The 27,223-nt window shown below is 35.4% G+C and overlaps 1 protein-coding gene across 13 annotated transcripts in view; it reads right to left on the bottom strand.

The window, feature by feature from the left end:
- Window positions 1-1,802: 1,802 nt before the first annotated feature.
- MYBL1 (MYB proto-oncogene like 1) overlaps window positions 1,803-27,223 on the bottom strand; it is a 37,886-nt gene continuing 12,465 nt past the window's right edge. Inside the window, exons 5-17 of one of the 13 annotated variants that reach the window (XM_081503267.1) lie at window positions 24,941-25,161; window positions 22,515-22,689; window positions 21,342-21,392; window positions 20,124-20,198; window positions 19,418-19,522; window positions 16,081-16,314; window positions 13,237-13,605; window positions 10,733-10,875; window positions 10,202-10,316; window positions 6,542-6,658; window positions 6,348-6,452; window positions 4,319-4,443; window positions 1,803-2,878 (exon numbers count right to left, since the gene is read on the bottom strand). In XM_081503267.1, coding sequence (XP_081359393.1) covers window positions 2,860-2,878; window positions 4,319-4,443; window positions 6,348-6,452; window positions 6,542-6,658; window positions 10,202-10,316; window positions 10,733-10,875; window positions 13,237-13,605; window positions 16,081-16,314; window positions 19,418-19,522; window positions 20,124-20,198; window positions 21,342-21,392; window positions 22,515-22,689; window positions 24,941-25,161 — 1,854 coding nt within the window. In that variant the 3' untranslated portion in view covers window positions 1,803-2,859. Of the gene's footprint in view, window positions 3,097-4,201; window positions 4,444-5,730; window positions 5,911-6,347; window positions 6,453-6,541; window positions 6,659-10,201; window positions 10,317-10,732; window positions 10,876-13,236; window positions 13,624-16,080; window positions 16,315-19,417; window positions 19,523-20,123; window positions 20,199-21,341; window positions 21,393-22,514; window positions 22,690-24,940; window positions 25,162-27,223 lie in introns of those variants that run through there. The other 12 variants (XM_081503260.1, XM_081503261.1, XM_081503265.1 and 9 more) reach the window with 12 other exon arrangements.

Here is a 27,223-nt window from a genome sequence, read left to right as displayed (position 1 = left end):
TAAGCACACCAGATCTGAGGCCTTCAAAACTAAGGGCAGGAGAGTACACTGCTTTTAACATGGAGTTTGCTCAAACTCAGTATACTGATGCCAAAATATTAAAGTTTTCAAAAACACTCTCTTCCCAACATGTCAGCCATGGATAATTTTTTTTCCTGCTGCACTTTATCTTGGTTTTCTACCAGTATTTTTAACATCTTCTTGACCTTGTTTAAAACAAAAAACAGCCAGGGAAGGGGAAGTATAATGCTCTTATGGAACGGCACTTGGTTTGTTTTATCCTCCACTACTTAATTAAAAATAACTTTTCACTTCTCACAGAGTCACAGAGTGGGAAATACCTCTTCAAAACCTCCCATCTGTTTTATATTACAACTAAAAGTCTGATTGGCTGGCAAGCCTACTGTTCATAACTAGATAAATCAGGCAGGAAATCACATGGTTATAAAAGGAGCTCAAAAGATTTTTAACAAAATAATAGCTGACTATAAAGCAAAACTAAGAAACCCAAGCTATTCACAACCCATTGTATAAAGCAAATACGGTTAATATTTTCTAAGAGTCATGACTATTTTTTAACATTCTTTCAATTTAACACTTCCTGAGATTTTCTAAGCACCACAGTAGATGCAGGAGTTATAAAGAGCAATTCCTACTCTTCAAAACATAAAGTCTAGTGGGAAAGTTTTATGGCGGCACCAGGATAATCAGGAAATGACACACACCTGTGCCCTGAAGGCTGTGTAGGATTCCAACAGGTAGGGAGACAAAGAGAAGCAGCAATGAGGGGAGGCACGAAGGCAGAAGCATGCATACATTGTTCTGAAAGATCCAGGTCGCCAGGTCCAGATTAGGAAGTGAAGAAGAATTCTTGTTATTTAGGCAACAGACAACTGTGGAAGGTCTGTGAACAGGAGAGGTGATCAAATCTCTGTATTTTCATATATTTCATTACACTCACCGGAGAAGGAAATGGCAACCCACTCCAGTATTCTTGCCTGGAGAATCGCAGGGACAGAGGAGCCTGGTGGGCTGCTATCTATGGGGTCACACGGAGTCGGACATGACTGAAGTGACTTAGCAGCACCAGCAGCTTTACGCTCACATGTAAGCAGTTGTCTTTCCTCTCAGGACTTACATATTTCACACTGTAAATTAAGTGTTCTGAGTTCACGTGTCAGTCTCACTCACTTGATACAGACATTCCAGTGAGGGGTAAACTCATTTTAGTCTCTTAACCTGATGGGTTAATCCATCAGATTTCTAAGGTTGGCCATGCCTAGGTGACACCCTGAGGTCACAGAACAATTTCTTGATATTTCTGGAGAATGGAGAGCAGAGTGATAAGTGCAACAATCTAAGTCAGAGATGAAGGAATGGAATTAGAGCTGTGCCTTTCGGTGAGCTAAGATTTTAAAACAGATTTCAACGTGGAAGGTTACGGAGAGGCACGAGGTTTCTCAGTGAGTGATCGAAGGGAAAGGAACACCACTAGGAGACAGAACAAAAGAGGGGCAGGTTCAAGCTGGAGAAAAAGAGAACATCCTACATTTAAGGTGTTGACAGAAGAGTCATAAGGAAATCTCTACAGGCAGTTGAAAATATGGCTGTAATTGAGGCTCAAGAAATGGAAATGTATTTTCATTTCTTGAGTAAAGAGGTCAAGTTGTGTTAACGGATGAAATCACCTGAAAGGAGAGTTCCAAAGGAGAAAAATGGCCTAAGAACAGAATATTGGGTTAAGTCCTTCAAGGGTCAGTCAATACAAAATACAAAACCTGAGTGCAACAAGCAATGCCATGTCAGCTTGTACACAGATGCTTTATTTTGGATGTTAACAGTCAATATTGTATGCAAGATTCTCTTACAATGGAAAGTTTTTTCCCATACATCAAAAAACTCAATTTAATCAGGGTAATGGCTGTATTAATGCGAAAACCTTACAACAAAACGCAGTATTATATGTGTAGTCAGTTTCCATGCAAGTATGGCTGCTACATGTTATGTCTGGCATTTTTAACATACTGAAAGAAATTCAAATTGAACACAACAGTATAAAAGGTGATTTAAGATGCCTGACATGTTTAAGATTAAAAAATCTTCTTGCAAAAAGCAACAAAGCAGTTAACTGGAGGATTCAACCAATACCAACCGAAATATGTACTATGTCCAAAAATCCCAAGCTTATCTGCAATATATTACATGTGGGATAATTTAATGCTCAAGAAAAGCTATGCTTTAAAAAAATATAGCTCTTCCAAGATATTATACTTTGGTAATTGGAGACTATGTACATCCAAACCAGCCAAGGGCTACATTAAAAAAAAAAAAAGAAAAGATAAAAGGGAACCATTATGTGCTATTAGTTGAAGGTAACTGAAATTGAAATGATCCAGTATGATTTTGCTACAATCATTGGTTTTACAAAGTGAAATTTCTATGAGAAGTTCACTAATTAGGAAGCAATCAACATACTTAACAAACATGCTAGGAAGATTCAAATTGGTTCATCTATTTGTTATCAACAAGGCATAATCTTAGTACCACACATTTTCTTCACTTCCCACTACATATAATATGCAAAAATGAGCAAGTAGATTTAAATAGCTTAAAATCCTTTTAGGTCTACTGTTGAAAAGCTAGGCATTAAAATACTTGGTATTTCCATTTCCATCAACAGAGACTCTTAAGCTGGTATTTTTTTTTAAGGCAGAGCATTTTGGTATTTGCCAGGATTCGCCTGGTAATGGTTGATTCCATTCAGTTAACTTGGGGACTCGCCGTCATCATACTTTTACGTTTCCACACAGTGCACGTGGTGGCCGCTCTTTCCTTCTCTCATAGCAGCAACCGATCCCGCTATTTCCATAGCAGCATACTTCAGGAGTGGAGAGGAGAGAGTGTGTCGATTACAAATTATTACAGCGACAGTGTACAATTCTATTTACCTGTCAGTGTTTAAGTTGACAGCATACCATTATATGTTTCAAAAAATTACATAAAATCTCTACACAAAAGCAAATAAAGACATTCTTTCAAGAAGAAATAAAATAAGTGCAAACACCTAAAACAGGCAACTGAAGCAACTGTTGTAACCTGTAGAGAAACACAAAACATTTATAAAAAGACAAATATTTTTATAAATAAAAGATAATGTTCTCTACTTCTTAAACATTGAGTAAATATAATAAACTTCTAAGTGCAGACTGTTTTTAGGGACCAAAGTACCATATTATTTTTTTTAAACAAAATGCAAAAATTTCAAACAAATATACAAATCACCAGATTAATTTATATGACCCCCCCATATAATTTAAAAAGAAAATATTAAATTATTATTTAGTACATTTTTAGAACTACTTTATAACCAACATGATTTAAAGGACATAGTGCAATATTTAGGTAGATGTGACATACAGTATAGATACTGAATTCTTTGCAGCTATAACTTACTACTGTTTCAGACTTAAAAGTCAAAATTGTTCTTTACTATGTTATCTGTAATAACAGGAAACAACATTGGCTTCTAGACACCCTGTATAGGTATAAATATCTACATTTAAGCTTTAAAAATGAAAATAAATTATAAAAACAGACTTCTTTCCAATTTACAAAGTTTTCCTGCTCCTACATACTGTACAATACATTCAACAAAACTCTCAGCTCTTCTGAGATTTATGGAGAAAATACTGACTCTTTACCAATAAGGAAAAAACATTTTTGCAATGCCTTTTGTTTTGAGGACTACGCTCAAATAAATACATTTAACACTGTAGTTAATTTTACAATTTTTTGAAAAATACCAAAAATTAGTAGTGCAACTTTCATTCTTTTAAATGCCTTCCCACTGTGTTTCTCTGTAAATGGTAGCCTAAGTAAATCAGCAGATAGGCAAAAGTACTTCATAAGGCCATGTGTGCTTTCTGTATAGAGACTAATTTCAGAAATCACACATACTCATAAGACCTATCTATGACAAAACTGCAGCATCAGGAGAGTAGCAACATATATCTTCTGAAGAAAAGATGTGAGAATTTACTTTGAGAATATCCTTGAACATTCTAATATGATTTCCCCATCTTGCTCTTTAAAAACAATTTTTAAAAATCTCATGTCTTAAAAAAATAAACCACGAAATTGCCTACCCCTTACTTAAGTGCCTAGCTTTCTGCTTGCCCAATATGAAAAAGGATGCAAACCGTTTTAGGGCTGTTTTAAAACTTTAAAAAAAATCAACAAAAAAATTTCATTGCAGCCTAACTTAGTACAGAATCTTGTAAGGGAGTGGGGGCATTTCATCAGTCTTAGTAACAATCACAGTATGAGAGCTCTTGAAGTGCTGCCTGTAGCTGTATAAGTACTCAAATATCTTCTTGCTTGTTCAGTCATGATAAGTTGGTCTTCTGTCTTCCCATAAACCACTGTTTCCCATTCACAAGTTGACTAGGAAGGAAATATTAATAGTGATGTGAAAACTGCTAAGAAAACTATCCATTCTACTTCACAATTAAGACTTTTAAAAAATCAATTAATTGATTGGATATTTGATAATTACTATAAAATGTTTTTGACAATGGCATTGTGATTTTTAAATAACGATGTTCCAAAATCATATACGAAAATGTTTATGATTAATTGTTAAGTCAATGTTTTAGCCATATATAGGCCTGTGGAGGCAGTTTAAAAGTTCTATTTCCACAATTGCCCCTCAAAACAACTCCGGTTTATTTTTAAATTGGAGTATATAGTTGCTTTACAAAATCAGTCTGAGCACAGAAATATCAGTCTTTACTGCTTCAAAGTTTTGCAAAAGATTTAAAGAGGATACAATGTCAAAAAATGAACCAAGAATGCTTTATGTCTTGCAAATTAGGAAAAATAACACAAAGCCAAGTTTACATTTGTTTTCATTTCATTTGTTTTCATTTCGTTTTCCTCTCCTATTGTCAAGGTTACTACTGTATAGGTATGACCTCCTATATAATAAATTTTCCTGAAAAGTTCTGTGTCTAACACTGGTAAGTCAGATCACTTTAAATGGATTCAGAGAATGTGCTACATGGCTCTGTGAAGAGCAGGGGCTCAATAAAGAGAGGAGGTGCCACACATCTAACCGCCAAAGATGTTTTCAAGGAATGCTTGAATGTCAGGAATGCTAGTTCTGCAGTCATTGTGGCGTAAAGAAGAGAACTTTTTCCTCGGTGACCTCTCAAATTCTCTAGGTTGAATTCTTAAGATATAGTTAAAAATTTTTGAGCTTGCATTTGCAGCGACATAATGGCTGCACAGTATCTGAAAAAAACCATTCTGTTTTATAACTATGAGCCAGAGAGTTCACTGGAAACCATTATACCAACAAAATCAAGTTGAAACTGCTTCCAACCACTTACCCTTCAAAAGTTGCAACTCGGGTTACAATTATTTATTAAAGAAGAAGAGGTGCCAGAAGTAGATTTAGGTATTTTTAGTTTAAGAATGAAATAGTGCTTAAGAAATCACCAGGAGAGTCTCCAGCTATAATTCCAGGTGTTTACTTTATATGTGCCCTGATGAGTGAGTCTCTCAGAAACCCAAATCTAGTTTGAGAGACAAAACAATGGTGAGTGTCTAGTTACTGTTATAGTCAATTTTGAATTTAAAAGAAAAAGTATGATTTGTGATCAGTAGGTCCAAAGTGATAACTGAATACACAACAACAAAAGTCACTGAAAGAAATTTATAAATTCATACCTGAAGGTTCTTTTCCAATGTGACAACTTTGGAAGTGTTAGGGTTTGGTTTCTTTTTATTAAGTGTATATGTTTTGTTGGTTGAATTTGTATCTTGTTTTTCAGGAGTCAAGTTGCACCTATTGTCATGTATTTCCAATAATGGTATCATTAATAAAGATGTTGTAAATATATTTTCTGACTAAGAGAAAAAAGAAAGAGGAAAATAAAATAACTAATTCAAAAATGGAGACGAACAGAAGGACTATGGAGTAAGTGGTAGTGGAAGTCCTATGCATGTCCCTCCAAGAAAGCTTTCGCTCTGATGGAAATTTCTAGCAATGCAGCGAAATTAAATATTTAAGAGGTGAACCAAAGATAAATACTGAAATTTCAAGCTTGAGGACTACCATTCTTTGACATCATACATAAGAGAGCTAACTTCTCTCAAAACAAAACAAATATAAAAAGCAAGGATGTGAATGTCTCGACAGTTAACTGTTTCTCTCTGAATTAGGCTGAACAACACCAATGGAAACCCTCTATGATCTCTAATGAATTAACCACACAATGAGTAAAACACAAGAACCACTAGAGCTTAAAGCAACCATCTTAATATAAGGAAAATCCTTTACAAACCTGCAAGTCTGAAAGGTCTTCATTTAACAGTTGAGTACCTGGTTCTTCTTTTTCCCAATTATCTAAGATTAGTGATTTTCTGACCTTCTTGACAGAAGCAGTATGCTAGAATGAATAATTTACAATAGGGACATTATGGCCAAGTCACTGGAACATGATAAAGACTTTTATCAACAACAATACTAAAAGATCACCTCTTGCTTGCAGCTTTTGTAAACAGGTTCATCTTCCTCTTTGAGGAATATGTCTGTTCCAGTTTCTTCTTTTAAAACTTCCCGAATATCTTCTTCCAAGAAGGCAAGTGGCTGTGACTAAATTATTTTTAAAAGGGGTTTTAAAAAGCCTTTTATAGCACTTCCTTTTTTCTCCCCATATATAGAAACCCAACATTTATACTTTTTCATTATTGGCATAATTTTCTCCCAGCCCCTATAGATATATAAGTTGAATAAATTATCTAATCCATTGAATGGCAAAAATAATATTGCACATTGCAAGCACTGAATGAAGTGTGCCACTTCCTTCATGGCAAGGCACTAAATAAAATTCTTCCTTTGGGGAACCCATTATAGCTCCTGCTTCAATCAGGATCTTCAGAATTAAAAAGAAAAGAGATTACATCCCTATTTTTACATAAAAATAGGAAACACAGAATAAATTTGGACGACAGTAGTCTCCTTATCCTATTTTTATTGTAGTTATTATACAGTGTGTAATTACTAGTTTGCATGTTTGTCTTACCACTACATTTGAGCTGTTTACGAGCTTTTTCTTCTGTATACATCTTTCCACACCTAGCCGTAAGCTTAGAGCTGAATCCCAGTGTTCAGGAAGCATGTGTGCGTGCATGTGTGTCTGTGGCTGTCTATGTGTGTACTGGAGTGTGGGAAGGGAGAATACAAAAAAAAAAACTTGAATGTGGGCTGAATGATGAAGTAGTCTCAAAATATTATTCATTTATCTTTCTATCAAATAATACAGAAAGTCACTCAGTTGTGTCCAACTCTCTGAGACCCCATGGACTCAGTCCATAGAATTCTCCAGGCAAGAATACTGGAGTGGGTAGCTGTTCCCTTCTCCAGGGGATGTTCTCAACCCAGGGATCGAACCCAGGTCTCTAGCATTGCAGGAAGATTCTTTACCATCTGAGCCACCAGGGAAGCCCTCAAATAACTAAGCACACTATATAACTCAGAAAAAAATGTAAATTATTATTAAGACCTACCATAACCAAGACCTGTTTAAAAAAAAAAGTAATCAAAGCTCCATTAAATCAAAGGACAAACTGGCAGCATGTAATGACCAGCAGCTTACGTTCCCAGTCAACAAAGTTAGGGCGAATAGCATCCATACATAAACGAGATTTCACAGTACTTACAAAAACTTTAAAGTGGAAACAGAATGTTTAAAGTGTTCTCATCTATAGCCTGAGACATGGAGGAATTATGTGAGTATTTCTGTGTGTTGCTCTAAGAGCTCTTGTTTTAAGGATCACATTTCACAAAGAACACACGTTATGTGTTCTTAAAAAGGAATCTGGAATCTGTTCTTTCGCCTATAAGAATGCAAGTGCCCTAAGATGTGGTACATATATATCATAAGGGAATACTACTCAGCCATTAAAAAAGAAAGAAAACAACATCGTACACAGGAACACTGATGGACTTAAGAGATTATCATACGAAGTCAAGTCAGACAGAGAAAGGCAAATACCATATGATATCACTTACATATACAAATGAACTTATGTATGAATCAGAAACAGACTCACAGACAAAGACAACAGACTTTTGGTTGCCATGGAGGAAGAGGGGTTGGAGATGGAAAGACTGGGAATCTGGGGTTAGCAGATGCAAACTATTATATATAGAAAGGATAAAAAACAAGGTATAGCATATGGAACTATAATATTATTCAATATCTTGTAATAAACCATAATGGAAAAGAATATGAAAAAGAATGTATATATATGTAACTGAATCACTTTGCTGTACATCAGAAACTAACTTGACATTGTAAATTGACTATACTTCAGTTAAAAAAAAAAAAAATACAAGTGTCCTAAAAAGCCAAAGTCTAAGAAGTACATTTGATCCACAGTAAGATACATAAGAAAGCTGAGCGGTTAGGACACAGTAGATGCTCAGTAAACAACTGGAGGAATGAAAAGTCAGCTTGCTGCAAACGAGCCTGCAGATATTTTAGAAATTTTACTTACAAAATCCATACTTTCCTTTTATCTTAAATTTTTGATGAAAACGACCTATTTTGGCAATGGATAAATTCTTCCCAAACATGAACAAACTGATAGGGACTTTAGATACCTGAAACCTAATTTCTTGTGCACTATTATTAAAATACCATTTTTTATTCAAAGTATATGATGGCAAAATGACCCTGAGGAACTGTTTCAAATGTCTTCAAATTATTGCTTATTTTCAGAATTCTCAATTAGGCTACATACCCTTATAAAGGCAAGAACCACACCTGACATGTTTAACATTACATCCCCAAAAGACTAGCCTAGCACCTGGCACCCATGATGCACTCAGTCAAGTATTTGTCGAATTAATGATTTTTTAAAAAATGAGTAACAAAATGCTGAAACAAACTAGTTAAATCAACTAGGTAAGTCCATACAATGGAATAGTACAAAACCATTAAAAGTTATGAGATAAATGCAAGGTAATTTCTTTAAATAAATGCAATTTATTAAATTTAAAAAGGTAACCAAAAAGTACATAATGTGATCCCACTATTATTATGTATATGCATAAAAACTAAGAAGTTTAGAGCACGCTAAACTTTTTTTTTCTTATAGCAGTATATGGAGCTAAGTGACAAAAAGACTTGATCAATCCTACTATGTACCCTCTAAAACAGTATTTCAAAATAAGGAAAAGACTAGAACATTTGAGTGTGATACACACTTTTTGGTAGAAAACTGATTTGATCAAGTAAACCAGAGTTTATTAACTGATTTATATAACCAAAGTATCCTAGAAATGACCATTTTAAAAATCATATTTTATTTCTAATGTACCTTATTTGTCAGAAATCTATATCTGCCTAGAATCAGAATGCTCATGGCTCACCTAAGGTACTTCAACATTGACAATATATACATGAAAGTACAGATAACACTTCCCACCTCCATTCATGTACTACTACTGTTACTCATCATTGTTAAAATAATAATAGCAGCAACTAAGCACATACTACTTGAATCTTAGTACCAGCCCCTTTATTTCCATTATCTACCTTCATAAATAGCCTGCTGGGGTGTTTTGTTATATCCACTGAATAGAAGAGGAAACTGAGCCTTAAAGAGGTATTGTGATCAGTTTCATAAATATTACTAGGAATGTGCTTATGTAATTTAGTTGTTTTTTTAAATCGTTAAGTTGTGTTTGACTCCTTGCGACCCCATGGACTGTGTAGCCCACCAGGCTCTTCTGTCCATGGGATTTCCCAAGACGAGAATACTGGTATAGGTTGCCATTTCCTTCTCCAGTGCTTATGTATATCAAAATATTAAAATTATTTTATTATCCTGTAGGTAACTGCTACTGAAACTACTAAAAGGTAGGTTTTAGTATTAAGAAATGAGTTCTACTGACACTTGATTTGCTTTCTCTGGATGACATAAAGAAAGTGTGAATTCAAAACAAGCCAAGCAAGGGTGTATTTACACGGAAAAAGATTAACACAAATTCAAACTTATAGGAGGTAAGTCTTTTTAATCCAGTTCACTGAACATCTTTTTTAAGTGTTAAAAATCAAGGATAAAAAAATCAAAATTTGTGTCTTATTAAAATTAGGAACATTTTTAAAAATAAAAGGAATATACATACCACAATTTTAAGAGGTCCATATTTTTTCTCCTGAGCAGCAAGCGCATTCTTAAAAGGAGTAGGAGTCCTTGGTGTGGTACCCAATATAGACCTTCTAATAGTAGGTGTTCTAAACCTGTCCAATCATTCAAATATTTGTATTATAGTCAAAATTTGATTTCATGTAAGTTAAAGAAGACAAAGCCATCATAAAAGCACACACTGAATTTTTCTTGTCTATATACATGCTTTAAATATTCCAAGACTTTTAAAATATGCCTGCCTAAACTATTCTTATTCCGATCATCTTAAAACAGAAAAAAGATTAATGTAGAAATAAGTACTAAAAATGCTATTTGCTTAAGATCAAACTTCTATACTACATTTAGCTGATTTCTAGTCTCCTAGGGATAAAATTTAAGGTTATGATTTTTTTAAATTGTAAATCCCATATGAAAAGGATTATGATATACATATAAATGGACAAAAAGTTAATCTACTTTTGAAACTGCTTCCCATTTTCTTTAACACAATTATTTAGTAACTACTTACCCTACATTTTCCTTTTGATCTTTGGGGGTTGTTTCCTTATGAAGAGGAGTTGTAATGAGAACCTTCTGCCCACAAATAGGGGTTGATGTGAATGAAGGATTTTCTATATTAATTTGTTCATTTCCAGGACATGTGTTGAAAAACTAAAAAAAGAGAGTGTAGAGACAACTTCTAAAATGTCAACATCCTACACAAATATCAAACTGATTAAATTTTCAAGTTATTTCTCCATTCTTTTCAGGAAAAGATACCAATAACAATACATTTACATTCCACTCTATAAAAATAAAGCTCCACAAGGGCAGGAAATTTTGTTTTGTTCATCGCTGCCTCCCCAGCTCTTAGAACAGTGTTAAACACCTAACAGGTATTCCAAAAATAGCCATTTAACAAAAATCCAAAAGTAACAAAACACAATAAAAAATTTCCAAACAGTATATCTTATCAAATGAGAATCTACAGAAGCTATAAATAGCTGCTTTGCTAAAGGTAAGCTTTGTACAATGGTATAACTGAAAAAAAGTTTTATGATTTTATTAATAAATGATCTTAAATGCTCCTTACTATAAGAACATATAGAATTCAGGGTAAGTTTGTGCTGTGCTGTGCTGTGCTTAGTCGCTCAGTTGTGTCCGACTCTTTGCAACCCCATGGACTGTAGCCTGCCAGGATCCTCTGTCCATGGGGATTCTCCAGGTAAAAATACTGGAATGGGTTGCCATGCCCTCCTCCAGGGGATCTTCTCAACTCAGGGATCAAACACAGGTCTCCCCGGGCAGATGAGCAGGCAGATGCTTTACTGTCTGAGCCACCAGGAAAGCCCAAGAATACTGGAGTGGGTAGCTTATCCCTTCTCCAGAGGATCTTCCCGACCCAGGAACTGGACCAAGATCTCCTGCATTGCAGGCAGACTCTTTACCAGCTGAGCTACCAGGGAAGCCCCAGAATAAGTTTAACTAATAAGAAATACAGCTGTCTGGCAAATGTGCCTATTTAGAACATAGTTCAGAACCTTTGAGCAGCCAAAACTGGTCTCATAGAGTCCATTTTCCAAATGGCACAATTTACGCGTTGGATTTCAACTTACATACAATTGTGAAATACTAATTTATTTTTGTAGCCAACAAATTAGAAGCAATGATAAGAAAAAGCAGAAACTGCTTTAAGGCTACTTATAATTGGAATGAGTTCTAGCTCTATCACTTCTGATGCCTGTAAGTCACAGGATAAAATCCAAGCTCTTTGCTATGAAATATACGGTCTTTATGGGCTTCCCACGTGGCTCCAGTCGTAAAGAACCCGCCTGCCAACACAGGGGATGCCGAAGATGCGGGTTCAATCCCTGGGTTGGGAAGATCCCCTGGAGGAAGAAATGGCAACCCACTCCAGTATTCTTGCCTGGAGAATCCCATGGACAGAGGAGCCTGGCGGGCTACAGTCCACGGGGTCGCAGAGAGTCAGACACAACTGAAGCGACTTAGCACATCACAGCACAGCATACGGTCTTTATAATCATGCTTCAGCTTCTCAGCCAACTTCCATCCTAGAATTTACTCAACAAAAATTGCAGGTATGCAAAACTCCAAAAACAGAAAACTGCTAGTGTGCTCAACCCAGGTTCACTTTCCTCAGGACACTTTGTAACTCCAGAGGGTGGGCTGGCGGGGTGGTAAATTTTCAGAGAAAACAGTGGCTGTGTAGTTACTCCCAGATATTCATCTTCCTAGTGTCAAAATATACCTCCAATAATATCCCAATAGCCTCCAAGTTTACTTGGCCATTAAACTTCCTTCTTCTTCCATAAAACTTTTTTACCTCTGTCAATACACTTTAAGCAAATACCAGCTTCATCTCTTTCTTACTCATCTTGGACAAGTTGCTTAACTTCTGAATTTCATTCTACCTCCAGAGGTTTTTTGCAAGATCATTAACTAAGATACCATAAGAAAAGTGTTTAGCATACAGCCTGGAATATGGTGTTCATTAAGACAGTATTATAAAATCAAAGAAACAGTTTTCCCTGATATAAGTATCTGCTGCCCAAAGATATAACTACAGGAGAAAGCAAGTAATTCCTGACATCCCTAGATGAACTTCTGACACATGAAATTCTTATAAGAAGTAGTTGTCTAGGAATATATACCTGGTATCTCTTGAATAGTCAGTCAGGAAACCGGGCTCTCTGTCTCAGTTCTGCCATTAGATAACTGTGGGCAAGGGATTTTCCCTTTCTGGACCTATTTTCTGATGAGTTCTACAAACATGTGGAACTACGTATCTAAGACATCCCTTTCAGCTCTAAACACTGTAAGATAAAATACAACTACTTCACTTCCCGGATACTTTTCTGATTTATCCCAGCTCAGCACTCTCCTATATACATCTGAGTACAGTATACATTTTTATGTGTTACTAAAGCAATGAACTGCTAGTATGGATTTCCAAGATCTAATTCAATCGAGCTCATCAACAGTTGTAAACATGAACAAAAACAACACAACTACCTGTGAAGGAGAAAATGGTAGTGTTTTCACCGGTGTGAGTTTTAGTGCTGTGTTCCCACCATCAGTGAATGGGCCATCGCCAAGCTCGCTGCCTGGGGACTGGCCCGCTCGCATTCTTCTCTTCTTTCTGAGGATGGTTGGTGGAGTGCTAAACTTAGCCACACTTGGGGAGGATAAAGGAACAGCCTCGCCGTCTGACCCGTTACAACCGTTTTTTTTCCCTTCGAGTACAAGGCTGACGTTAAACTGACATTCCATGGCTCCTTCGTTGTGCTGAATTCGCATTAGTTTAACTGGGGTGGACTTGACAGGCGAAGCAGCGGCATCAGAAAGATCAAAGCTAGTAACATCACTCCATGCTACAGGATCCTGCAACAGATTAAATTCCTAACTAAAGTTATTAATATTATAAGCTGGTTACATCTAGTCTTAAACATAGGATGATGATTTCCAGAGTTAATTAACTACCCATTTTTATCCACAGAAATAGGCTTTCCTTGGTTCCTCTTTTTTTAAGCAAGACCATCTGAGAGGAACAGATTATGGTTTTACTACAACTCCAATTTGGAACATTTCAAAATAACACTTCATCTAATTCAGTAGCTGAAGCTTATTACCAAAGTACTTCAAATGAAAGGAACAAATTACTTTATTTTCATAAACAGTATAGTTTGTCATAAAATTTCACATTCTATTCTATCAGAAAACTTTACTCTCTATTCTACATCTACATAATCATTTGGTAACATGTACAGCTTCCCTGGTGGCTCAAATGGTAAAGAATTTGCCTGAAATGCAGGAGACCTGGGTTAGATCCCTGGGTCGGGAAGATACCCTGGAGAAGGAAATGGTAACCCACTGCAGTATTCTTGCCTGGAGAATCCCACAGACAGAGGAGCCTGGCGGGCTACAGTCCATGGGGTCACAAAGAGTCAGACACAATTAAGCGACTGACACACACACGAACACACAGGGAGTATCTTCAAAGTGGTCACACACTGTGATTCAAAAATTCAATTTAACTTAAGGACATAATCATGATTTTGCACAAAGCTTTACACATATTCTTTAATTTGTAATACTGAAAAAACAGTTCAGTTCAGTTCAGTCGCTCAGTCGTGTCCGACTCTTTGCGACCCCATGAATTGCAGCACGCCAGGCCTCTCTGTCCATCACCAACTCCCGGAGTCTACCCAGACCCATGTTCATCGAGTCGGTGATGCCATCCAACCATCTCATCCTCTGTCGTCCCCTTCTCCTCTTGCCCCCAATCCTACCCAGCATTAAGGTCTTTTCCAATGAGTCAACCCTTCGCATGAGGTGGCCAAAGTATTGGAGTTTCAGCTTCAACATCAGATCTTCCAATGAACACCCAGGATTGATCTCTTTTAGGATGGATTGATTGGATCTCCTTGCAGTCCAAGGGATTCTCAAGAGTCTTCTCCAACACCACAGTTCAAAAGCATCAACTCTGCGGCGCTCAGCTTTCTTCACCGTCCAACTCTCACATCCATACATGACCACTGGAAAAACCATAGCCTTGACTAGACGGACTTTTGTTGGCAAAGTAATGTCTCTGCTTTTAAATATGCTATCTAGGTTGGCCATAACCTTTCTTCCAAGGAGTAAGCATCTTTTAATTTCATGGCTGCAGTCACCATCAGCAGTGATTCTGGAGCCCAAAAAAATAAAGTCTGACACTGTTTCCACTGTTTCCCCATCTATTTCCCATGGAGTGATGGGACCAGATGCCATGATCTTAGTTTTCTGAACGTTGAGCTTTAAGCCAACTTTTTCACTCTCCTCCTTCACCTTCATCAAGAGGCTCTTTAGTTCTTCTTCACTCTCTGCCATAAGGGTGGTGTCATCTGCATATCTGAGGTTATTGATATTTCTCCCAGCAATCTTGATTCCAGCTTGTGTTTCTTCCAGCCCAGTGTTTCTCATGATGTACTCTGCATAGAAGTTAAATAAGCAGGGTGACAATATACAGCCTTGACGTACTCCTTTTCCTATTTGGAACCAGTCTGTTGTTCCATGTCCAGTTCTAACTGTTGCTTCCTGACCTGCATACAGGTTTCTCAAGAGATAAGTCAGATGGTCTGGTATTCCCATCTCTTTTAGAATTGTCCACAGTTTATTGTGATCCACACAGTCAAAGGCTTTGGCATAGTCAACAGAGCAGAAATAGATGTTTTTCTGGAACTCTCTTGCTTTTTCGATGATCCAGCGGATAGTGGCAATTTGATCTCTGGTTCCTCTGCCTTTTCTAAAACCAGCTTGAACATCTGGAAGTTCACGGTTCACGTATTGCTGAAGCCTGGCTTGGAGAATTTTGAGCATTCAACACCAGATAAATGTCCAATAGTAACAGTACATTGGGTAAATAAAATTTGCTACTTTCATATGATAGAATACCATCAAACCATTTATATTCAAGTTTAGAAACAAGTTAAGAAAACAGAGACATGATCATGGTATAATGTGGGAAAAAAATTCACAAGCATTAGTGTACATTTGAGTTTAAAAATATATGCATATGTTTTATATGTATAGAACAGAGCCTGAAAGGAAATACCTCAAATTATTAACTCTAGATTTATGGAGGATTTTCATTTTCTTCTTTAATTTTCTCTACTTTCCAACTGTCTCTAAAATACAACTTGTATAATAAATATATATATTTTTTGCCAAAAACCACTGCAAAATATCAGAACAAAATTAACCATGACATACAACGTAATGTGCGACATAAAACTGGTGAGTGTCCATTAAACTGTTTCTGAATATGAAACCACATAACTAAAATTGAGCTTTTTGATAATTTCACAATTTCAAACTTACAGATTCAATAAGTTCCAGAGTTTCTGCAAATTCTGGGATGGTCTGTAGAGAGGACAGCACAGCGTTTGCCTCCACGGCCAGGAACTTTGTAGGTGAGTTCTGCTGAGCAGACACAGTCTGATTTTCATCCATACTGTAAAACTCACTAGCGTGCTCCTCAAGGCTATTTAGAGTATTAGACATGCTGTCATCCATGAGGAAACTACCAGGCCAGCTAGAAAAGCTTCCAGGTTGCTAAAAGTACAAAAGAAATTTGAACATTACTTGTCATTCCCAACCTAAGCAAAAATGTGGATTTTAAGTATGAGTTTTTCTAGGACAACATACTTCGCAACATTTCAGCTAAAAATACAGTAGCAAATAAACCATCTTTCCTTAAAATTGACGCAAAATTTTTTTTCATTAAACCTCATGTTGACTATATTTCTTTTGTCTAACTCACATTTTTTTTACACCTATAAAGTCATGGTGAGCTAAAACTAGTATGTATATACTACAAAATGAGGTTCAAACTCCTAGAATCTGACTTTTCTCTACCTTTCAAACTTCATCTTCCAACACAAGCCCTCTTTCCAGGGAATACTGAATACCCAACTGTAGTACCTGCAGTTCCTGGTGAGTTTTGGTCTTTTACCCTAGAAAAAGGAAGCATTCTCTTTATCTAGAAGGCTCAACCTACTGACCAGGAAAAATTCCTATTCCTCATTCAAGATACAGTTCAAATATTGGGAAGTACTCCATCCTATTATACACTATTAACTGTTCTGTTTATAATAATGTCCAAGTTCATCTCTTTTGCTAATATATATTCACCTCCTGTCTTTCAAGACTAAGCTCAAACAGGAGTTCTTCCAGGGAACCCTTCTAACTACCTAAATCTCAGTCTTCTATGAACTCCAATAAAACAGTGTGACTTATTTTATCACACTGTTTCCCCACTGCAAAGTAAATCCTTTGAATTCAGGGGCTGTGCCATTTTTCTTGATCTTGCTAGAGATGTACACTGGCCAATTTACTTATCTTTTGAACCTAGTTTTCTAGTGTCTCATAACGAAAAACAAGAAGCGAGATCTTGAACACCCATGGTTAAGAAACAATACATAATCTGAGAATTGTTAAGAATGGCAGATTCTAAGAGCTCCCATCATTAGGAAAAAAAAACGTTTTTTTTCCTTTGTCTTTTTCTTTTCTTTTGGTATCTATATTAGACAATGGATGTTCACTAAACTTAACAATATGTAAGTAAAATCATGATGCTGTACACGTAATTATATCTCAAAAAAATAGGGAAAAAACAAGAAGCAATAGGATATAAAGTGTACAGCATGGTCCAAAGAACCCTCTGAGGTGATGAAAATGTTCTGCACTGGAGGCTGCTCAACATGGGCGCCACCAGCCATAAGAGCAACAACAATGTGGCTAGTGCAACTGAGGAGCTGAACTTTTACATTTTGAATTAAATGTGGCTAATAGCTACCATATTTTAGAGAACATATTGCTTAGCCCATTGGAAGCACTCAGTAAACAGTACCTATTACTATTAAAATTAAAAATCACTAGAATGTAGTAATGTTTACAATAGCAAAATGTTAAGTATCGATCGAGTTAAGGTGAAAAAATAACTTTCCAACATTGTTTCAAAACAAGTTCCATCTATTTTAAAGATTCCTATAAATAAAAGAAATTAAAGCAATCTTATTTCACTAGTGTAGCCACCTTCTGCATTTACAATCACTTTCTGGAGATAACTTCCAAACCACATACATTTCAACTTAGTTTTCAGGCAGGAAAAAGATTCAAAGAGGGAGCTTACTAGGCCCACTGGCAAAACCATAGATTTGTAATCACATTCATCTGATTCTGAATGCCTAGCAACCAACCACCTAATTTGCAGAATTAATACAAGGATTACCAGGAATACATCTAGCACATCTACAAGAGTGGAACATAATGAATACTCGGAAAAATGGCAATCATTATTACCACATAATTGTCTAGAATAAATACTTTATATGAGCATAGAATCTGTTATACTGGGTGCAGCAATTTCCCTCTAAAATTGCCAATCTCCTTATTCAACCAGATCTTTATGACAGTGGATTTTAGATAGCAAGTTTGAAAAAAAATAATTAGTAACTTTCTCCCTTTTTAATGCAAAATAGCAATTCTTTTAGTTAATTATATTTTCCTATTAAATTACCAAATTACATTATTATCAAAAATTTTAAATGTGCTTAAACCTGAATATATTATCTATAAATGTGGACTCTCTAATCATGCTTATTTATTTGCAGTTTCTTAATAAAACTGAAATTAACTTTAAGTATACTTCAGGTATCCCTATTTGCCCATGGTATTTGTAGTTTCAAAACAAAAATTACTTTTCCATGGTATATATCTCATCCACTACAATTAACAAATGTCATTTTTATTAATACTCTCTTAAATGATTTAAAGACATCACCAGTTGCCTCATAATACTATTTCAAGCCCTCAGTTTATTCTATTTAGTAATTTTGTATTAGTTCCCAGTCACTCTAAATATACTGTCCCCTCACTTAGCCCCAGATCAAGAAAAACACTTTCATAAATGTAAAAAATCCCAGGATATTAAGCTTTCAAAATTGTCATTTAAATACAAACTTTTTTTCTTCCTAGCACAGCCTGTTTAACTTAGCTAGAATCATTATCATTTATCCTGATTTAATACTCGTAGTTGTTCTCATCAACCAAATCTCAGACAATACTTTTCATACCTGATAACCAAAACTCACTTCCACTGAAGGATTTCTTTAGACAGTATAAAACCTAAATGTTACCTTTTCCTATACTTAAAACATTATTACTTTTTCCAATTTACTGAATTTGTGTTCTAACACAGTAAATAAGAAAACATTTTCAAAGGGAGAATAAAAATAATTTTGAAGCACAGAAGTATCTCTACACAATCTAATTAAATTCTTTTAAGTTTTTTTTTCTATTAAGGCCATTATCACATGGAATGTCTAATAGAAAACAAAGCCTAATCTAATCCACACAACATTTTCACAAATACACATATTGAAGATTATACCTTAAGTTTGTTTGATATTATTCAAGAAGCATCTTAATACAAAACACTGTAAAGTATGTTCCAAGAGATGCATATCAAAAACAGGTAACTTCAAAGTTGCAAATTAGAAAAACTATTTTCAGTCCATATTAAAATCTGAAATCACAACAAATATGCTTTCCACTTGCTGGCATACAAAAGTCAGTGCTGATTAAAACTACAAAAGCAATAAAGCACATAAAAGATTCTAACAGTAAAATCTAAACACTTTAGATTATTTCTTACTGATGGAACTCGTTTTCTTCTAACTTCATTCTCAGCGGACATAAGAAGCAACTCAAGTTCCTTTATTTTTTTTTCCTTATCAGGATCTTCATCTACAAAGGGTTGCTAAAATAAGTTAAACAAAAGAGAAAAAACAGGTTATTTACAAAATTGCTTTTTTATTATTATTAATGTTCTAAGTTTTATTTTCGTCTGTGCAACATAAAGTCTATTCTCTCTAATAAAGCTTAATACTACAAAATCCCAAGTACTCAGTATCACAATTTTTCTGGGACCTAAAGAGGTGCTGGTAAATATTTTTAATTTAACCAAAAAGACTTGGGAAATTTAAATGCAAGAAAAAACTTACACTGTATCATCTAATCAATTTAAAAACTTATGTGTGGAGTTTAATTTATTGAATCTGAATACATACATTCTATCCAGTTTAGCAAAAATATGTCCATTCATAACTTGAATGTTCTAAGTTAGAAGAATGAAAGAACCACCTCACTAGTGTTGTGAACTACTTTACACTGGTACAGTTTATATTTCTCAAACACACAAACTTTCTCCTTTAATGTTACAATACTCAAAATAAGTAGGATCAGATAGTATTGCTTTTGCCAAAATTTTATATATGAGCGAACAGGCACTATTAGAATTTGAAAATGTTTGAGTGTTTCCTTTGGGGTTTTGTTTTGTTTTTTAATAAATAAAAAGTTACCTGAATAAAGGCAGAAGAAGCCTGAACATGTTCTACACAATTGCCTTCAGGTGATAAATACTGATAGCCTGGGATCTACAAAAGTAATTTAAAATTAATATCATTAATATCATACATATAACACTATAAATTTTTAAAAATCTGAGGCAAAGCACAAAAACTGAATAAAACATCAACATGAAAAAGTCAGTATCTCTGTTAACTTTGAGTATTTACACATATAATAATTTCTTAATAGCTACATCTTATTCTTAAAATCTATTGACTAAAAGACACAACTCTTAGCAAAGACCTATTTTCCCCTAAATGAAATATGAGAATTATCTGGGCTAGATTTATCACCCAACCAGTCTACATATTATCTACAATATCTACCAAATGTTTTTTAAAATCTGCTATTAAAGGATTGCTCTATCTCCTGGAGAAGACAAAGTAATTGTGTTTCTATCGTTCGGGGGAAAGGACTGATTGGTCCACATGAAGCACTTATGCAGCTGGAGACTAAAGCAAGTCTTCAATATTCACATCTCCTACTCCTACCATCCCCCCACCCCCAATGCCAATCTCTGTATAGAAAGATATGAAAACAGATGCTGCTTCTATTATTTGTCTCAGAAAAACAATCAAAATCACATATATATTTTTAATACTTTGACAATAGACAAAGAATTATTCTGTCTCTTTTCTAAAGAATCTGTAGTAAAAGTTTTTGAAGTTGCTTGCAAATTTAGTGTGCAGTGGTAGGGAGAAATTTGAGAAGAACCTCATAAGACTTTTTTAAACCTTAAAATCTAATAAATATAAACAGGAAATTGTCTATCTTCCATAATGGCCTATGTAAATCACTAATGCAGAAGCATTATATATATTCTAAAATAGAACTTTATTTCTACATTTGATTAATATCAATTATTGCTCAACTTCCAATGAATTAGAAACATCTTTCTCAAACTTTTCATTTTAACCTGTGACAGTACTTCATACCAATTCATTTTTTTCTTTCAAGTCAAAATTAGAATTAGTGTTTCACCAGTTAAAATGACTTGAACTATGAATACACAAATCTTTCAAGAATCATTAAAAGGTAAATAATTCTTAAAGTACAAGAAATACTCTCACTTTCCAATATATTCTGATTGAGAGTATTAAACACTCAATGGGCCCCAAATAATTTAAAAAATTATTCTATGAGTTAAAAAAAATAAATTTAAAGATAACCTTTAAGGCAGAAGCAGAATGTTTCAGTTTATGCTGCTGAAATCTAGGACTCTAAAGGAAAATGTAAAGAAACAGACAATAGAAATCTTAAGGTACTAAGTATCAGCAGATAACTGTACTGTCTTTGCAAGTTTTCCTATTTGTTAATTAAGATGTCACTACCTTTTTAAAGAGGTTCTTTGAAAATTATGCCTAAAAAAAATAATGTCCATTTAGTGGAATAAAATTAAATCTGAGGTATACTAAGCACAGATTGTTAACCACAAGCCAAATTTTATCTTTCAGTAGATACTTTTAAGCCCTGACTTAATTTTTACATTCTATGTGACAAAAATTAAGAACTGCTCAACATGAAAAATGGCACGACAGACAAATAGACAGGGAAAAGGTAAAACAAAGCTCATGAAAACTCCTAATTTCTTGCAGGTAGGAAAATGCTTTGAAAGGAAAACAGAGCCTGCCCCTATGATGAATGTGGATAATCTGCAATGAACCTATCTGAACAAAGGCTGAATTCACTCAGTCAGCTAAGTGATGAGGGAACAGCAAAGCTGAATTCTAAAGAACCCACACACCCCTAAATGATGGCTTGAAATATTTTTGACTATTTTCTCCTTTAAACCATTATTTATATATACTCACCTCTTAGAGGCAAGCTATACTACAATCACACAAAAAATTTTTTTAAAGCAAACTATAATCGATATTAAAGCATAAATGATCATTAGCTTTGAATCATGAAGATTCAGAGAATGATAGTTAGGAAATGTACATACTAAGTTTTGTAATTAGATACTGTAAAAATGATATATAAAAGAAAATATTTTAATGAATTTGTTCCCAAAATATTTATCAATCAAAACAAGCAGAGATAAACTTCCACTAATGGAGAAAGAAATGGCAACCCACTCCAGTATTCTTGCCTGGAGAATCCCATGGAGAGGAGCCTAGTGGGCTACAGTCCATGGGCTTTCAAAGAGTCGGACATGACTTAGCGACTAAACAACAACAACGATGGTTTAACAGCTAGTAATGGCATATTTTTTCATTTTGGGAATTTAAATGTCTATTTCTCTTACTATATTTTGTTTTTATCCTACTAAGAAACTAAACACCTTCCCATACAGCAACTAAAGAAGATTTTTAAACAAAAAAAGTATTAAAAATATGTGCCTGAACAGGTATGTAAAACTGATTCTGGGTTTGCAAATGGTCCATAGTTGCACAAGGTTTGTGTTGAAGTTTAGATGAAGATCGTTCTGATTTTATTCCATCTTGTAAGTAGCCTTCCTGCTCCACTTTTCTTCGCATAGTAGAATTCCAATGATTTTTGATAGAATTATCAGTCCTAAGAAATTAAAGTGTATATTTAAAAAAGAAAAAGAGGACTCCATAAATTTTTAACACCATATAAAGTATACAAAGTACTTAAACTTTTACAACTGGTAATATTAGATACTTTTTTTTAACTAAAAAAATATACTGTATGTCTGTATGTCAAATACACTTCTAAACACTGGAGATAAGGAAGTAAGATAAAGTCCCAGCTCTCATGTGGCTTACATCTTCACAGGAAGCATGGCAGCAGGGAAGGAGGGAAGAAGAGAAAAACAAAAAAATAAATAATAAGAAAAACAGTGCAATGCAGATCATTTAAAGTAATAAGAGAAAGTGAGTAACTACAGTAATTTTGATTTTGAGCAATTTTGAGAGGACAGTGAAGCTAAAATCTGAAGGACAAGAATGAACTAGTCATACAAGAACAGGAAAAAAAAAAAAAAGAGCATTCCAGATAAAGAGCATAACAAGGGCAAAAGCCTTGAAGCCAAGATCAAATATGGTCATAAAAAGACAGAATTCCAGGATTCATCTTCACTTCTTATCAACAAAACACCTATGGAAGAAAAAGTTCATTGGCTCCCCTTTTACCTAAGTCCCCCTTGTAAAAATGGAAGCCTTCAACCTACAGCTACTTATAGTATACATTTTAAAAAATACACAAACATTTTCTGAGAACCTACTTTATGCTAAGCACTAAGCTACATTCTATGGACAGTAAAAAGATGTTATCAAAGACTGAAACCATCAGAAGTTCCTAAACCAGGTTCAGTAACTTGGATAAAAAAACTTAACATTACGCTTTAATTTCTTTGTCTATAAGACAAATACAGCAACGTTGCTCTGTGCTATTTCAAAATTATATGAAGATTAATTAAGAATATATAGAATATAGTGCTCTATCTCCAAGTTGCATCAGGAAAGGAGCTCAACTTTAGCTGACCTGGCTCCAAGTTGTAAAACTACCTTCTAACAAAAAGATATGAGAAGTTTGTTTTTCCTTTACATAAAGCCAATAACTGACAACAGATGGGCACTCCAATTGCTAGGTAAATGTAGGATGAACTACATGAAATAAAATGGTGCTGTCAAGTCTTCTGACTTAAGACTAAATATTATCTTGAGAACCTACATGTAATGGATCATATCTGCTTGGTTATGTGGGTGAAAGGTGTGATTTCTCTCTTTTTTTTTTCAGTCTCTTATCAGATTGCCTATGATGGGTATCACATTCTGAGTTAATGTTTATTCAACAATAAAAGTGTTTTATTTCTCTAAAAAAAAAGGATACATGTAAATGAATTTAATTAACTACTATGTACTATACAGAGACTACAACAATAAAAAACAAGTACACACCTTCTGAGTGAGGAATGGATTTTCCCCAAATTGCTGGTCTACTGTACTACAAACGGCTAGGAAACATCTGAACCAATGCAGTGTATAGTGTATATATAGCCCATCACTGCCCCTGATGGAAACTTCATATTTTAGCCACATGGATATATATATATATATATATACTGCTGCTGCTGCTGCTAAGTCGCTTCAGTCGTGTCTGGCCCTGTGCGACCCCATAGACGGCAGCCCACCAGGCTCCCCCGTCCCTGGGATTCTCCAGGCAAGAACACTGGAGGGGGTTGCCGTTTCCTTCTCCAGTGCATGAAAGGGAAAAGTGAAAGTGAAGTCGCTCAGTCGTGTCTGACTCTTAGCGACCCCATGGACTGCAGCCCACCAGGCTCCTCCGACCATGGGATTTTCCAGGCAAAAGTACTGGAGTGGGGTGCCATTGCTTCTCCGATATATATACTACTCAGGATCTAAAGCATACCATTATTAATTAAGAACTGAATTTTCTCTACTGCACTTTCAGAGCAATTTATTTCGGCCAGTGTATTTGTTATTCTCTGATCTTATGCAAAGAATCCAATATGAAAGAAATCTCTTCAACTTAGATTCGATTACAGCTTAGTTTGTACAAAGACTGCTTGATTGGCACTGATATGTAACCATAATTCGGGGGAGTGCATTAAATGTTTACATAATCTAAAGGTCTATCATTTTGTTGCACAAATTAAAAAAGTAATTACACCCGTTCCCACAAAATGTACTACAAATATCGCAAAGGGTTGCTTGTATTCTGCAGTCTAAATTTTAATTATAAATAAAAGTCATGGGGTATCTATAAATATATTTAATAGTAACCATAATAAAGATCAAGTTTAAAGTACAGGAAAATATATATTCATTTGTATAAGTACCTTCCAGGAAGTAGTTTGGCAATTTCTGCCCAACGATTTCCCAACCGCTTATGTGCTTCATAGATAATCCTGTCCTCCTCTTCTGTCCAGGATGACTTCTTTACCTCAGGATTCAGATGATTATGCCATCTTTCTCTACACTGCTTGCCTATTCTTCCTTTTAAATGTTTTGCAATTAAAGACCATCTTTTTGGCCCATATTTCTGAACTAATTCAATAACCTAAGAAATAGAAAAATAAAGTTTAAAAAGTATGATTTTTTTAAAAATAAATAAGTCATAGGGATATACTGTACAGTACAGTGGCTATAGTTAGTAATACTGTATTGCATATTTGAAAGCTGCTAAGAGAGTAGACCTGAAAAGTTCTCAACACAAGAAAAAATATGAGTAACTATGTACGGGGATAGATATTAATGAGATTTGTGGTGGTCTGGAAAACTCAGCAGTGGGCATGGGACTGGAAAAGGTCAGTTATCATTCCAATCCTAAAGAAAGACAATAACAAAGAATGTTCAAACTACCGCACAATTGTACTCATCTCACACGCTAACAAAGTAATGTTCAAAATTCTCCAAGCCAGGCTTCAACAGTACATGAACCGTGAACTTCCAGATGTTCAAGCTGGATTTAGAAAAGGTAGAGGAACCAGAGATCAAACTGCCAACAACCGTTGGATCATCAAAAAAGCAAGAGCTCCAGAAAAACATTTACTTTTGCTTTATTGACTACGCCAAAGCCTTTGCCTATGTGGATCACAACAAACTGTGGGAAATTCTTCAAGAGATGGGAATACCAGACCACCTGTCCTGCCTCCTGAGAAATCTGTATGCAGGTCAAGAAGCAACAGTTAGAATTGGACAGGGAACATCAGACTGGTTCCAAATGGGGAAAGGAGTACAAGGCTGTATACTGTCACCCTGCTTATTAACTTATATGCAGAGTACATCATGTGAAATGCCGGGCTGGTTGAAGCACAAGCTGGAATCAAGATTGCTGGGAGAAATATCAATAACCCCAGACAAGCAGATGACACCACCCTTATGGCAGAAAGTGAAGAGGAACTAAAGAGCCTCTTGATGAAAGTGAAAAAGCAGAGTGAAGAAGCTGGCTTAAAACTCAACATTCAGAAAACTAAGATCATAGTATCTAGCCCCATCACTTTATGGCAAATAGATGGGGAAACAATGGAGACAGTGACAGACCGTTTTTGGGGGCTCCAAAATCACTGCAGATTGTGACTGCAGTCATGAAATTAAAAGATGCTTGCTCTTTGGAAGAAAAGCTATGACCAACCTAGACAGCATATTAAAAAGCAAAGACATTACTTTACCAACAAAGGTCCGTCTAGTCAAAGCTATGGTTTTTCCAATAGTCATGTATGGATGTGAGAGTTGGACTATAAAGCTGAGTGCCAAAGAATTGATGCTTTGAACTGTGTGGTGTTGGAGAAGACTCTTGAGAGTCTCTTGAACTGTAAGGAGATCCAACCAGCCCATCCTAAAGGAAATCAGTCCTGAATATTCATTGGAAGGACTGATGCTGAAGCTAAAACTCCAATACTTTGGCCACCTGATGCAAAGAACCAACTGACTGGAAAAGACCCTGATGATGGGAAAGATTGAAGGCAGGAAGCGAAGGGGACGACAGAGGATGAGATGGTTGGATGGCATCACCAACACGAGGGACATGAGTTTGAGTAGGCTCTGGGAGTTGGTGATGGACAGGGAAGCCTAGTGTGCTGCAGCCTAGTATGCTGCAGTCAAAGAGTCAGACACAACTGAGTGACTGAACTGACTGTCATATACATTATGCTGTACATCTGAAATTAATATGTAAGTGAAAGTGAAGTCACTCAGTCATGTCCCACTCTTTTCGACCCCATGGACTGTAGCCTGCCAGGCTCCTCCATCTGTGGGATTTTCCAGGCAAGAATACTGGAGTGGGTTGCCATTTCCTTCTCCAGAAACTAATATATAATTATATCCCACTTTTTATTTATCTATTTTTTTAGGCCACCCCCTACGGCATGTAGGACCTTAGCTACCCAACCAGGGATCAAACCAGTGCCCCACGCATTAGGAGTGTGGAGTCTCAACCACTGGATTGCCAGTGAAGTCCCATATATCTCAATTTTTAAAAAGCACTACTTTGATAGAATCTTAAAACATAACTCAAGAATGCTATTTTTAATGCATTAAATCCAAACCACAAGTATAATTAAAAAAAACAATTTTACTAAAAATATTCCTTCAGCATTTGCCAAGTTCAAAAACTGATACCA

This window comes from Giraffa tippelskirchi, chromosome 6 (genome assembly GCF_054371585.1).
Source record: "Giraffa tippelskirchi isolate mGirTip1 chromosome 6, T2T-mGirTip1v1.2.pri, whole genome shotgun sequence".
NCBI classification, from domain to species: Eukaryota; Metazoa; Chordata; class Mammalia; order Artiodactyla; family Giraffidae; genus Giraffa; species Giraffa tippelskirchi.
Note: the sequence above shows the minus strand (reverse complement) of the source record. Positions and strands in the feature narration are given on the sequence as shown.